General features: G+C 33.7%; 1 protein-coding gene across 6 annotated transcripts in view; it reads right to left on the bottom strand.

The window, feature by feature from the left end:
* LOC128891845 (uncharacterized) overlaps positions 1-15754 on the bottom strand; it is a 128580-nt gene that overhangs the window by 88970 nt on the left and 23856 nt on the right. The window contains exon 1 of one of the 6 annotated variants that reach the window (XM_054151923.1): positions 4524-5779. The exons of 4 other annotated variants lie outside the window; for them this stretch is intronic. In XM_054151923.1, coding sequence (XP_054007898.1) covers positions 4524-4585 — 62 coding nt within the window. In that variant the 5' untranslated portion in view covers positions 4586-5779. Of the gene's footprint in view, positions 1-4523; positions 5780-15754 lie in introns of those variants that run through there. One more of the 6 variants, XM_054152003.1, reaches the window with a different exon arrangement.

A 15754-nucleotide genomic window follows, 5' to 3' on the forward strand; every position in this document is an offset into this window, starting at 1 on the left:
TCGATTTAAGTAGACTCAGAAATATTTTAATTTGATTGAAATAATTTCAGAAAAACTATAATACAATTTAAATAATTTCAACAATATCTTAATTCGATATGAATAATTTCAAACATATCTTAACACATTGAGAACAGGTGACGAGATAAAGACGAGATATCTCGTCTTTAGCAAGCCGAACGTACGCAAGAAGAAAAAACGCCGTTTGCAATGTATTAACGTTAATTCAATTTAAATAATTTCACATGCTTCGATTCATACTTTCTGAACGTTATTCACACTAGTGCATAATAATAAATACCTGAAAAATTAATCTACTCTATGAGTCTTTTGAGGCCTTTAAATACTCTCTAGTTATAAATTAAATTTTGCCTTTAAAAGATTAATATTGCATGGATCCTAAATGACGCTTCTCATTGCAAATGATAAATTCAACAAAATGTGCCTTTTATTATTACTTTTAACAAAAGCAGAATAGAAAGTGACGTATATTAAATATGAAACTATAGCGGTCCCAAACTTTTAAGCTTTTCAGTGTTCATTTCCAGTGTCGATGTTTTTACTTATCACAAAGGAACATTTTTTTAATAGGAATAACATTTATCCCGCTACACAATGCGTGCTTTTTGTCTTCCGAAAGATAGTGGACTCCAGTTTGAGAAGCACTGACTTAACCAATGCCAAATTAGTCGTACACATACGTGTGCATACACATCAGTGCAAGGATACGGTAAACTGACGTCAGAGATGTTTAACTTCTAATTACTTCCCGAGTTACCTCACCATTTCACAAAGGGAAAGAAATAATATATTGTATTAATGCTTGTCAGTCTCGATACAAGAATTATTTATTAGAAAACAGCGTTTTCACTCCTAATTTCGACACATCTTCAAACTTGCAGTTATTATAATTAAAGTAAAAGTATTTAATTACAAGTTTGAACGTGAGTGTACGCAAATGGAGTTTAATGTCTATTCATTCGATCTACATGTACATATTTTCATGTTAATTTCGCAAACAATATAAACTAGTAATTGTTGTTTGGACTGTATCTATTTTAGAGATTTCCGAGGATATGCAGAATATCATTGTTTATAGAATTGATTGGTGTGCGAATACTTTCTGCACCCACTGTGTATATAAGGTCATTATTGTGATTTCACGACTTGAAATATTTTTTTATTCTTCCAATATTATTTAAAGAAATTTTCACCAAATTCTTTTATATATCGAAATTTATAAATTTTAATTTTACGGTAGCGCTATTTATTACTATTTATACTTCCAAGTGTCTGTATCGATACAAAAAGCTTATATAAACACTATTTAACGTTGCTCTTAAATTATGTAATGCTTATACTGTAATAATTTCTAATCACAATCTGAACTACTACAAACGATTCTACTAAAACATTTGTGTACAATACTTGATAATTGAAAACTCCATTTATTATTATTATTATTATTATTATTATTATTATTATTATTATTTGCTTTACTTATGCTATTCATAAGTTAAGCCACCGAAAACATTTCAAGATAAACGTACGAGCAAAAATAATTGGCGACAGTCTAATCGAACCTGGTTGTCTTGATGGGAGATTAACAGTTCAATCTTATGTCAATATCCTGAGTAATCACTCGGATGACCTATTGGAGGTCTCACTAGATGGTCTACATTGCACTTGGTTTATGCATGGCGGTGCACTTCCACATTTTACCCGAGTAGACCCACGTTCCTGAACAAACGATTTCCTAGCAAATGGATAGGTCGTGGGGGACATGGAATTAGAATAAAAACTAATCGAAACCAATCTTTCAATGCAACCGATCTTGCATTTAGAGAAAAATGTCAAAGGAAAGAAATGAATGGTTCGAAGAGTACTACTCTTTCAGGACCATATCTTGTTTATGAGTGCAATAATGCATGTCCATTCGATAATTACATTATTTTCTTTTAATGAAAATGCATATTTCTCGTACATAGATCGAATCCTTTCGTCGTTCTACGTAAAAAAGTATGAGGGTAATGGTAAAAGAGTGATTGATTTACGAGATATTTTAAACAATTGTTTGTAATGAAAAAGATGCTGAAATTATCAGAATTGGAAGCAATCACGAATATATTTACGTTTCAGGAAGTTGCGTAATGTACAACCGCTTTCGAGATCCCAAGAAGACGAGTGTCTGGAGGGAATCGTTTGCTTTTCGAGTACAATGGAACAATTGCATGCTTATTACCGTTTGTTTCAAGATTCACATTTTTACGAGTACGTGTATTAATCCAATTATCATCTTTCACTCGCTGATTACAATCAGCTGATCATTGAACATAGCATTGAAAATTAACCGAAAAAATAATAGAAATTACGAAATATTTGTTAATCTTTAAAGTTGATATTTATTGAAACTGTCCAAGACAGATAAGTAACTATCTGTAAACATAATTACTTTTTGGAGTAACATATCCGATTTTTACAAAATTTCGATATATTGTAGTCTTTGATATTTAGAAATATCTCGAAGGATTATTAAACATTTTGAAAATTGTCCATTTCATAGCTGTTTTACTCATTCATTGGCAAAAACTACGAGATGTCTCGTAGTTCGAATTGATTGCAGTTACTCGAGGGATACGTTTATAGCCTTTTGAGCAGAGATGGATAAAACCCCAGGCTTCGAATAAATCTGAAGTTTGCCAATGTGTTTCTCTTGTTTACCTCTTTGGAAAATGTTCAAAAGAGGAAACGAGACAAGTATATCAGCAAACTTCAGATTTATTCGAAGCCTAGGGTTTTGCTCATCACTGCTTGTGAGACACGAATTATTGCAAACGAAGAACGTAAATTTTCTTTTTAAAACAACGAATTTAATATCACTTTCTATTATTAAAATAATAACCGTTAATACACATTTCTATTAAATCATGGCGCCCAACGCAAAACGCTTTACCTGGCAGTGAATGGGTTCAAGTTTTGTGCTACCTATTTTTCAGTGCACTATAACAATTGAATTAGTAAATAGATAAGATTGATATTTCGAGAGGTAACAATGAGGACATAGGACTATCAATTGAAAATTACTTCATTTAAAGAAAAAAATGCGATTAACCATTGTTTCTGCATTTCGTTTAAACAAAGGCGATTTTTCAATGGTTGTCCGCTGTCTAAAGAATTGGAAACGAATAAAAATGCAGTCCAATTTATCCTCAAAATTGAGGGACTGTCAAAAAGATGGAGAGATTTAAATTGGTCGAATGAAAATTAATTCAAGCGAATTCGTGATTTATGTTCACTTAAATTAATCTTCATTCAGCCAAATCAAATATCTCCATCCTTTTGAAAGTCCCTCTATAAAGAGAATAAATGGGACTATATCCTCATTCTTTTTTTCAATTTATAAGATTGAGCGTATCATATAAACGAAGCATTTGTTTAAAACAATTAATTGTTTAAAACAGCAATTGTTTTAACCATTTCTTTTTAAACACAAGTAATTCTTATTTTATACTTATATGTCTTTATCATTTTATTTAAAATATATACGTAAAAATCCGAGACGTTACTCCAAAAAGTGTCATCTACATTTTACATAAAATTTTTGTTATCAAATCGCTAATTGTAAGTAGCGTGTATCACTCTCAAGAGTCATTAAAACTTCGTAACGAAACAAAACTAATACAGTGGGTGTGGACTGTATTCATGCACTGATCAATTTCCCAAAAAATTTTTATGTGAAATTGTAGTTTCTCAACTTTTTTTTTTGTAATCAATATGATATTTTACATATTCTCGGAAGTCTCTAAAATACATATAGTCCAAACAACATTTACTAGTTAATACAATTTATGAAATTAACAAAAAAATGCGAAAAGTGGGTAAAAATATAGAAGCAATAAGTACGATTTGTACGATTCTTATGACGAACCATTCACGGTAGAGTTTGTAACGTAAACACATTAGTGTGTTACTCCGTACGAATTAGAAAACATCAAATTTCCAGTAAAGTACTTTAAAAAAAGACTGTAATAGAAGAATGGAAAAAGATCCCACTTCGAATAACTAATAATTTAGTTAATTTAATGCTTAGAAGAGTTACAATAATTATAAAATCAAAAGGAAATCCCACGAAGGAAGTATTATATACTTATTAATGTAAATTTCTTTTTGTTTTTAATCAAGTTTTAAAAATTAAACAGTTGTGCGAATACGTATTGCTTCAACATTTCTATCGATTAATTGTTTTTTCTTATTAATTACGCAACTTACATAAATAGCTATTTTTGTTTGTAATCTATCTATTTTAGACATTTCCGAGAATATGTAGAATGTCATAGTTTATAAAAAATAAGTTAATAAATTACAATTTTACACAGTTTTTTTGGAAATTGATCGGTATACGAATACTTTCTACACCCAGTGTAAATGTGGATTTACATCTAAATCAATTGAAATTATAAACCGTGACACCCAAACACCGTAATAATATTAAAAAAAAAACAAAAAAAGATTGGTAAACATACCGAGTACAGTTATCGCTGGAAAACTGCGACTTCTCGGTGTGAAATGGTGTACCAAACGTCATAACCGAACAGGTAGACAATCGTTCCTGTCGTGGATGAGACTTCTTGCCGGTCCTGTGCCGCTTGTTGTTACCGGCCGAGTAGCCACGGCCGCCGAACAGTTCGGCTAGTCAGCTGATCGCGCGATGCTTCATCGCTTCGCTGGTGAGCATTATCGCTGGAATCTTCGTGGGAATTGCTCCTCGTGTTCGAGCTGCGACTGTCAGCTCGCGCGATGCAACGCTCAAGTCACAGACGAGTACGAGATGAGTCGAGAACGCTGCGTTAGCTTGAACTTAGATCGTTCAACGATCGCTCGAATTTGATCGAATCGGATTCTTTGTCCTCGTCTCGACGTACGTATAGCTGAAGCGGTCCCACAGACACAAACTTGGAAGTGCTTTCCGGACGAACCGCTCTCCGAACACAACAGGTCGTTCTACGTGCACGGGCTGTCTCCACCAGAGCACGATCCACTTGCCCCGGTTCGTAGACGCTGTATCACAGTCACTTTCTCGCACTTTAAACCAACGAACCGTCCGCGATAGACGTTCAGAGATTCATAAAAAAAAGATCACAGCACTCGATGACGAAAGGGCTCGGCAGGTGGAATGATCGATTACTGAGATCAAACGCGAGAGAGTGAGAGAGAGGGGGGGTGGGAGAGAGGGAGAGAGAGATATCACGAGATTCGATGCAGCGTCTGCACTACTGTCACGAGTAACGGTATCGAGGCGCGGTCGGTTAATACAAATCACCCACAGAAATTTAACCAGGCGACACTCGATCAACGCAGCAAGTGCAACGACCTGTCGCTCGATCTTTTTCTTTTCCGCGCCGCCGTTTCTTGTTGCGCGTCCGTCTGGTGTTCAGTTATCCAACAGATTCGTCGTTGAATTACGTGAAAGTTTTCGCCGAACGGAAACGCGTGTGCACCGAGCACCGATCGGCGGTATGCAGCGCGATTGTGTAGTATAAAAGCCAGGAGCAGCCGACGAAAGCCGATCACGGCCAAGACTAACCGAAAACCACGAACCGACTCCCGCCGCGACTAGCATCCGACTGGCTCCGAACGAAGCCGGTCTACGAAAGCGGAGAACGTCACCACCACCACCGCCACACCCCCTCCCACCACCCCCGTGACCCCACGCCGCGACACCCTGGTCGCGCCATCGCACTGAACACAGACCCGTGTCACTATCCTCAACCCTCTGCAACAGCATCCCGTCGCGATATCGGCCATAAACTGACGAATACACTGATGGACAATACAGTGGGTGTAGAACGTATTCGTACACCGAGCAATTTCCAAAAAAAACTATGTGAAATCGTAATTTATTAACTTTTTTTTTCTAAACAATAGAATAGATATAGAATATATAATAGATATTCAATAGATAATATATAATAGATAAACAATAGAATAGATAGAGTACAAAAAAAGTAACTATTTATGTAAGTAACGACATTTAAAAAAAAAAAAAAACAAAACACACAAAACAATTGATCGATAGAAATATTGAAGCAATAAGTATTCGTACAAGTGTTCGATTTTTAAAAACTTCATTTAAAAAATAAAACGAAATTCACATTAATTGATAAATAATTAATATGTGGGGTTTCCTTTTGATTTTATAATTACTGCAACTCTTCTATGTATTAAATTAACTATCATAAATGTCGATGTTATTCGGAGTAGAATCTTCTTTCATTCCTTTATTAGAGCATTTTTTAAGTCTTTTTTACTAGAAATTTAATGTTTCCTAATTCCCACGAAGCAATAAAATGATGTGCTTATGTTACAAATTTTACTATAAATTGTTCGTCATAAGAACCGTGCGAATAGTTATTGCTTTTATATATCTACCGAGTTTTCGTATTTTCTTGTTAATTTCGCAAATTATATAAACTAGTAATTGTTGTTTGAATTATATTCTAGTGATTTCCAAGAATATGTAGAATATCATTGATTATAAAAAGAAAGGAGTTAATAAACTACAATTTTATACAAAAGTTTTTTTGGAAATTGATCGGTGTACGAATACATTCTACACTCACTGTAATTATAAGACACCCCGAAAAATATTGGTTTAAGTACTTAATAATGTAGTTATATCAAAATACATTTCGTCAAACGAAAATGGTTTATTTTTTAATAACAACTTCATAAATTTTGCGAAAAATGATATAACATTTCTAATTTATTCGAAAATAATACGATTTCGATTGGACATAATTATAAGACACTCCTTAAGGGGGGAGTTTGGTCCAGCTAATGTATTTTTTTAATGCATATAATTTCCAGATATAATTAATTTTTGTTATTGAAACTTTTTTACATATAAAGGGACGTTCAAAGGAGAAAATTTGACAGTGTAGATTTAATTTGAATGTATACATATATAATTATAGTAGTCGCAAGGAAAAGATTCAGTGAAAACGGTGGGACGCATAGCTCATCGAATTTTTATCCGATTCACTTGATTCAACGCTTAAATTGAAGGTAATTAAGCTTATATGCTAATGAACCTCGACTCTTAATGAATTATTATTATAGTATAAAGTTATTGCAAAATAACGGCCGACATGTATCGTTCATTTTCATGTTTTTTGTCGCCATTTCTGCAATTAACAATTTTTTTTTTTGCAAATTGAGGTTCATACTATGATACATTCAAATTAAATCTACACTGTCAAATGTTCTTCTTTGAACGTACCTTTATATGTAACAAAAAGTTTCAATAACAAAAATTAATTATATCTGGAAATTATATGCATTAGAAAAATACATTAGCTGGACCAGACTCCCCCCTTAATAATGTAGTTGTATTAAAATACCCTTCGTCAAACGAAAATGATTTATTTTTTAATAACACTTTCATAAATCTTGCGAAAAATTATAAAACATTTCCAATTTATTCGAAAATAACACAATTTCGATTGGACATAATTATAAGACACTGTTTAAGGGGGTATCCTGAATTAGGAGGTCTAAAGAAAGCGGTTTTTCGTGAATTTTTTAGGATGGAAAAAAATAATTAATTCTATCGAACTTTTTATCCAATTTTCATACATATTTGAGCAGTCTGTACAAATTTTGTCAACAAGAAATATTCAAATTGAGTCGACTGTGACGCACATTTGTAGGCCACCTCACAATTAAAACCTCCTATCGGTGGGAAAGATGCAGCTCGTAATTTTGGTTTGACACAAAAAAACCAAAAGAAATTTTCATTTTCATAGATTTTTCTTCTATTTGAACTAAGAAAATTCATACAAAAAAATGTTAAACAACTTTTTTTTCAAACTTGCAGTAATTTCACATTTCACCATTTTTGCGGGTTTTTCTTAGTTCACATACAAGAAAAATGTATGAAAATGAAACTTTCTTTTGGTTTTAATAACACATAAAATAATAACACATATATTTCGTTAAAAAACTAACACAAATAGTCAGTTATAGTTTTCATTTAAAATAGATAAAGACATCTTTTGATTAACCCCATCGACGACGTAGTTTCTCTTTCAAATGAAACAGACTTGCCAGCTACAAAACTTGAATCAGCAAGGGTTAAATCCCTAACAATATTCACTACTTCGATTGTAGAGACGTTTAAGATAGTCGAGTGTAGGTGTCGGTAACATTTCAAGCGTATGATATGCTCGCTCGTGTTTAAAAAAAAAAAAAGAGTATCGTATGTACGATAGGAAAGCTATCGATGACGCAATCCATATCGTCTATCGAGTATATCTCACGTCAGGTCATTACTTCCAGCCTCTCGGCATGGTCCCTCGGAGCCTGACCTATCCCGAGATAGGAAGATATTTCTGCAAAGGACTGAATTAACGATCGATGAGACGGTTGGAGGGTTGAAAGATCGAGTGATTGCGAAAGCCATGAAACGAAAAGAGGATGAAGACCGTTCGACTGTGACGTCAGTCTCAATTTTATCTATCCGTAGTACACTGTTGAGAATTTTATGCTACATTCAACACAAACCACATATATCAAACGGTCCACCAGCTATTTTTGTGTTAATTTAACATAACATGTGTCAATCGATTACGCAAGCTCTATGTTCAATAGATTAACACAAAAGGTTGGTAACTTTAACAAACTTCTAGTGTTAAACTTACACAAGAAATGGGTTAAATCTACATCTTTTTAATGTTACATTAACACGTAACCATTCGTTAAATATTAACATAAATATTGTTCAAAAACTAGAATAAATGGTCAGTAACCCTTCTACGAAACATCTCTTGTATATATCAGAAACGTTTATGATTCGTGTCCGCACAATGTTAAATAATAAATATTATGGCAATATTGCCAGCCTGATAAAAGTACAGATTTAATTTGAGCACCCACGCGCATCCCTTCGTGAAGCACAAGACTAAAAATACAAACGCTTTGTATTATTCGTGCTAAAAGTATGACCAATGAATCCATTCTCTTTTTATACGTCTGACTCAGCATAATATTACTAGAAAAAGAAAACATAAATATACGAATGTTTTTAAAGTGTACAGGGGAAGCAGAAACGCTGACGAATAGGAGAACGTGAAATTCGAAGTAGTTCGACTAAAAATAAAGGCGAAATTCATCGTTAGATACACCTACCTAGAAATTCCACACTCTGCAACTTAAACCGCTTATCCTTAGTTTGCATTACCAGTTCTTGATAATTTTACCGGTTTACCATAAAGATAGATAAACACGAGAAATTTCGATAACTCAAACGGTACAAATGAATACAGTTGTTGCTTTGCACAAAATAATTATATCATGATGCCTCTGCAAGCATTTTTATTAAGTTGGTATTTATGGTTTTCTTTAATCCAACATTTTTCTATCGAATACAAAGTACGAAGACAAAGAAAATTGATTAAAGTATCCATATGTGAATTTATTCGAAACGTGGTTACAAAAATCATTATTTTTTAAATACTTAAATACTACCTTTTTAGTTGAGACAAATTAAAATTAGGAGAAGTAAATTATGCACTCATTTGCAACACGCTAGTTTTCCTTATTTAACATGCTTGAAGGTATATTCTTCTCGTCTGTAAGGACAGAAACACGTATTATTTGTTGGGATTACTTACAGAATAATGAAATTAAACAATGCACGAAAGTAAAAGTTTATACAAGTTTACCAAGTATATGAATTTCCTCGGGTGAATTCATGGTCACTGAATTACCTGAATTAAGGTGAGAAATAGGTTTAGACTCAAAGAGGCTGAAAAGAAGAATTGCATGCTCAAAACGAAGGATATGAAGAAAAAGAAGGATTGATACATGGTGCTGGAATCGTTGGTTAACCAGTAAGTAGTTTAAATCAATTCGTTACTGTTTGAACTTTTTCATTTCCCTATTTTTTTTCCAAACGCGTTTGTTTTGACTTTTTTTCAGCTTGCGTACATTCTAGCTCAAAAACTTTTCAACCAATCATTTTAAAAATCGATAGTTTCTTTATAGAATTAGGCTCTATATGAATCTAAAGGAGTAACGTTATTGTTTAAAGTATTTTTTTGATTACAAAAGAAGTCATGAGAAAGTGACAAAAAATTACGCTCTTTTGTTTAAACACCTCTGAAAATGCAATTTGCAATTTTTTAGAGGCTAGCGCTAAAGTAAATTTGAAACTCTATTGGTTTCAAATGAAAACTGTGGCTTTCAGAATGTACACAAACACGTTACATCTGATGGTGACCTCCGATAAGTGGCAGCTGATATTTTCCATATTTTCCGAGGAAATACTTCTAAAAGATTACAATATTTATTTGAGTATATGCATAAAGTGTTCTCACAGTTGTAATAAATTATATATTCCTTTCTTGAGAAAAGAATTCATATATATCACTAAAAAAATGTAGTCCTAAACCTATTTCCCCTCTTAATGAAATTTGTACACGTAAAAAGTTATCATTATATACCAAGATTCTTTAAATTGCAAACTTCAATTTTTACGACTTTTGGTTAAAATTGGCATGTTCATCGCAGTTTTTGATACATCACAGTTGCACCAATTTATAAAGTTTACATGTTCATATGCAAATCGAATACTAAAAATGATGTTTGAGCCTATAAGAAGCACATTAGATAATCGTTCGAAAGGTATGTAACGTGCATATAACGTGTAATCAAATTGAACTTAAAACCGAGGTCGAGAGAAATCGATTTATGATAATAGCTCACGTACATCGGAATAACAATTTTTTGAGTTTCCCATGGTCTATTTAGACAACTAACGTACCGTCAACATTTATTCCGATGCCCTTAAAGAACACATAGATGATTATCTAAATACTTTTGTTGCATCGTTAATGGTCTACACGTATCCAATGTGCATGCACACATTCCACTACTTGGAACGCATTAAGGGGCTTGGAACATCAAAAATGAAAAAAAATTTGTATTTCGCGCTCTATTATCGATATAAATGTTATCTAATCGTTCTTAATTTTATCAAAATCGATTAAAACACTGCCTTTTTGAAAATTTACGGATTTCTTTACCTGAGAAAACAATACACTATGGCTGTACTCAAGTTAACCGCGTTTCCGTCTTCCACAAATTTGATTGTCATTGTTTTCTCTTCGAGAAAGTTGTCAGTTGTATTTCCTTATATTTTTTACAGTTTTATCGCGTTCTTTTTACTAAGCTCGTGTCGTCGAACTTGTTTTGTGAGAAAGAAAGAAATTTTGTTTTCAAAAAAATCTTTTTACCACTTCCAATGCTCCAAATTCAATTCTGTTTGCGTTGAACTGTTCAGAATCGCTTAAATTTTAATAAAAAAAATTTTTTTTTCAAGTAGTTTTCTTTATTTTTTGATGTTCCAAGCCCCGTAAGAAATTGGAGAATAACGTTACTCGTGACTCTTTTCATTCTTAACCGACTTCGAAAAAGGAGGAAGTTACTCAATTCGACATGCGTATACTTTTATTTTTATGTCTGTCGTTTTATATCAGTTGGTCCCGTTACCAAGATATTTTGCTATTTCTCATTTTCTAAGTACACATTTATCCTTGACCACCAGAGCACAGCAATGAAAACTAATTTCTGGAAAAAACAGCAAACCAGAAGTCTAAGCAGTTTGTTTATTCGTATTTTGTCTTCATTTATATGAAGTCTATTTTGCCTTGAACTCCATGAAGGTGGTGCAATAGACATAGCAAATCATAACCCATGGAATAACACTATGCCTTCGGTGCAACATCGGTGATACGTGAAATCGACCTTGTAAAAGGAAAAGGGGCGCACGAGGCAATACACGAAAACTTTTCACGTCCCTCGAGTGGATCTCGTGGGTGTTAAAACCTTCGATCGAACTTGCTGACCGAGATGTTACAAGGACGGTATTTTGCAGCCGCAGCTGCAGGCTACACGTATTCGCGTATAACGCTGCGACGTCGGAAAGAAGTAGCGCGAGCGTGCATTAAGATAATTATTGTTCTAGCGCGGATGCAGAAATAGCGAAAACTCTATGAACTAACTGTGCGTAAGCCTGGTCAATCTCTTAACAACTTTTAGTTATTAAGTAATTATATCGTAACGTTTAACAGACACTGGTGATAAGGTTCTCCAGTGAAAGAGTAATCCGCTTTTCAGTGGGTGATCCACAAGTTTAATTATCTGTTTACAATATTACTGTTGCACGCCGTTTTCAATTAACTATATTTACGCCAAACTCGCTCACTATGAACTGAATTCAATTTTCATCTATTGGATTTATTCCAAGGCGTAACGAATAATTTTTAATGCCATTTTATTGTTACTTAATTGTGTCTGGTTTAGAAATTCGTTAAAAAGAGCGACATTCAAATATATTTATACCCCTTTTTTCATTCATTTTGTATTTCACGAAAAATATTATGACGTACACATATTCGTGGATACGTTCCACAAAAAGACATTGTGAACGATAAATTGTAAACGAAATACGTATAGTTTGGTCAATTATTAAATTAAATTCATTTATTTAAACATAAAATAAAAGCTAAGTACAAATGAAAAACATAACACATGTGATTATGCATAATTCACCGTAACATATACAATTGTTTGATGCATTATTCAATTTAGTTTAACGTGAAATGTTTTTGCATTTAATTGAAAAATGTGTTTTTAAGACTAGTCTCATTTCCCATCGCGATAGAAATAGTAACAATTGATAGTAACAATTGAACGCGATAGAAATAGTAACAATTTACCTGTACCGTTTCTCTGCCCGAATTTCTAAGTGACTTGTTCCTTCATAATTAAGCTTTAGAAATAACGTAGAAAAACTTCGTCTTTCGAGAGAGACCTTATAAGATCGGACAGAGAAAGGTTACATATAACTCTGCGTGATATCAGAGTATGTATTAGGTCGTCCCATAAGTTCATGCCACTTATTTTTCTGCTACTCAAATTAATATATAAAACATACCCTTAAGTGTTCTAAGAAAAGGTAATCTCTCTCGTTTTGCAATATTTTCCCTCGTTTCTGACATGGTCATTATACTGTCACTATAAAATTTCTGTAGTCTTTTTTTTTTTATTAAGGGGTTAGTCCCAGTTAGGAAAACGAAAATGGACACTTTCTAGTGTGTTGTTTTTAAGGTTTTAAATAATAATTTTTGTTTAAAGTATGTTAACGTATGTCTTGAAGAACTATGAATTTTTGTTTTAAAAAAAGGTTAATTCATTTCATCATAACAGGCGATGGCGTGGGTGGCCACTTGGTTTGCAGCGAGCAAGATTTCTTCAAACTGGTGCACCTGAAAACAAAACTAAAGGTAGATTTAGAAAATATATTAGACTAACGGGTCCCTGATCGAAGGATTTTTTATTTTCTTATATACTTTTCTTTTTATTCCCTATTTAATCACTTAATTTTATAATGAAAATTGAACTTCAACTTCAAATGTACGTCACTTTGTTTTAAATTAATTTTTTCCAAACCAAAATCCTTCGATCAGGGACCCGTTAGTCTAATATATTCTCCAAATCTACCTTTATGTTTGTTTTCAGGTATACTAGTTTGGAGAAATCTTGCTCACTGCAAACTAAATGGCCACCCACACCATCGCCTGTTATGACGAGATGAATTAACCTTGTTTTAAAACTAAAATTTGTTTATAGTTCTTTAAGATATATTTTGTCATATATTTAAATTTCGTTAATAAAAATTATTATTTAATACCTTCAAAACAACACACAAGAAAATGTCCGTTCTCATTTTCCTGACTGCGACTAACCTAACCCCTTAAATGTTGCCTCAGTCTGCACCACGAACTTATGGGACGACCTAATATATATTTTTTGTTTTTAACAAGTAACACGTGACCCGTTACGAAAGCTAACATTTTCACGACCCACTGTATGTACATATCCTTCTAATGCGTCCTATACGTCTTGTCCTCTATGCAAGCGCAAGTATTCCAAGCAAAGATCACTCTGTTCTAAACCTAGTTAACACAGTCGTGCTGCACAACAAACCCAAAAGAAAAATTCCCTTGAAGCTGTCGCGTAACTGGTACGTTTGTAATTGTCGTCTATGGACACCGTGCCTCCGCTGTCGATGCAAATGTTTGGCTGCGACAAACTAGGTCGGCGCGGCAGCGTCGGTCCACAGAATCATCCGCGTAGCATTCGATTGTCCTGCTTTTTACCAGAGAGCACGAGGAACTTCCGATAGGCCGACGAGACCTGGTCTTCCGTGGCTACGCCAACAAAGAGATTTCGGCCTATCGAAAACTGGCTTCATGCCGAGGGAACCGAGGAACACAGGATGCAGTCTCGACCGACAACGCCCGGAGTGCATTACAGCAAGAACGATGTGCGTTCGCATCGCTGCTCTACATCATACGCCAAGTTCCTCGCATAGAGGTATGCTAGGCTGGGAATGATGAAAACTCGAAGGATATATGGATCGATGTTCGAATGAGATCCTTTTTAATACAATCACTGTCAGACAAATATTCTAGAAAGGAGGGTGCTGGAAAATGGCGATTTCCTTACTAATTATGCACTTCAATATCTGAAAATGATGACGATGAACCATAAGATATACAGTGCGTCCACGCTAAAGTGTGACAGACCCATATTTTAATAACTATCGATGATACGAAAAATTTGTTTATATGTAAATTGCAAGATACAATTGCTCTATATTGTGGCGTAAATGAAATTTTCTTTTATATTATTAATTTCAAAGATATGATGGTGAAGTTTCGTTTTTTAAATGGAACTATATATTTTTGGGGAGACCATGCGATAGTGCTTTTCAAGACGAATCCATTGATCCTTAATGTATTTACCCGATTTTTATTAGTTTTCAAGATAGAAAGCTTCAAAATTTACTTATTTTCAGCGGAAAAATCTTATTGTCAGTTTGAGTGACCGCGCAGGACCGCTTTTATGACTTGTCACTCAAATCGAGACTTGTCCATTGAAAATCAGTAAATTTCGAAGCGTTCTATCTTGAAAACTAATAAAAATTGGATAACTTCACCATCATATCTTTTAAATTAATAATATAAAAAAAGAATAGCTTACGCCACCATATAGAACCCATTGTATCCTGCAATTTACATATAAACAATTTTTCGTATCATCAATAGTTATTGAAATATGCGTATGTCACACTTTAGCCTGGACAACCTGTATGTAGGTGAGTACGACTATTATCAATTTTACATGTTTCCATCCATTTTTGACAATTCTCCCATCACTTCAGGGAAAAATGATCAAGAAGTTTGTTGTTCTATAGGTCCTGGATGAATTTATCGTTTCCATGATCATTTTTGAGCATCCTCCTTTCTGCTAGGATCAAATATTATTTAGACTGTTCGAGATTACATAATCAAACATTTATCATGGTATTTATGTTTGTAACTTCGTCAAAATTCATGATTTTCAGTTAGATTCATTTGCTCTGATTTTTCCCCTAAGCCGTCACATGTGGCCCTTCGAACAGTGTAACTTTGTCCTAAGAAGTTTTTTCGTACAACGAAAAGGCACGGAGATATTTAGGTGTTCTGTTTCTTCGAACTCACCCTGTATATGTAGATAAGTAAAAAAGTTGCGTGGCTACTTTTCGTTATTTTGGAAAAATAAACTGAACTATACTGATATTATTCTGAGCCTTGGTAATGCAATTATCCTATGCAATATCGATGTAATTGGTAGGGTATAAATTAGG

Source organism: Hylaeus anthracinus, unplaced genomic scaffold (genome assembly GCF_026225885.1).
Source record: "Hylaeus anthracinus isolate JK02 unplaced genomic scaffold, UHH_iyHylAnth1.0_haploid 0, whole genome shotgun sequence".
NCBI classification, from domain to species: domain Eukaryota; kingdom Metazoa; phylum Arthropoda; class Insecta; order Hymenoptera; family Colletidae; genus Hylaeus; species Hylaeus anthracinus.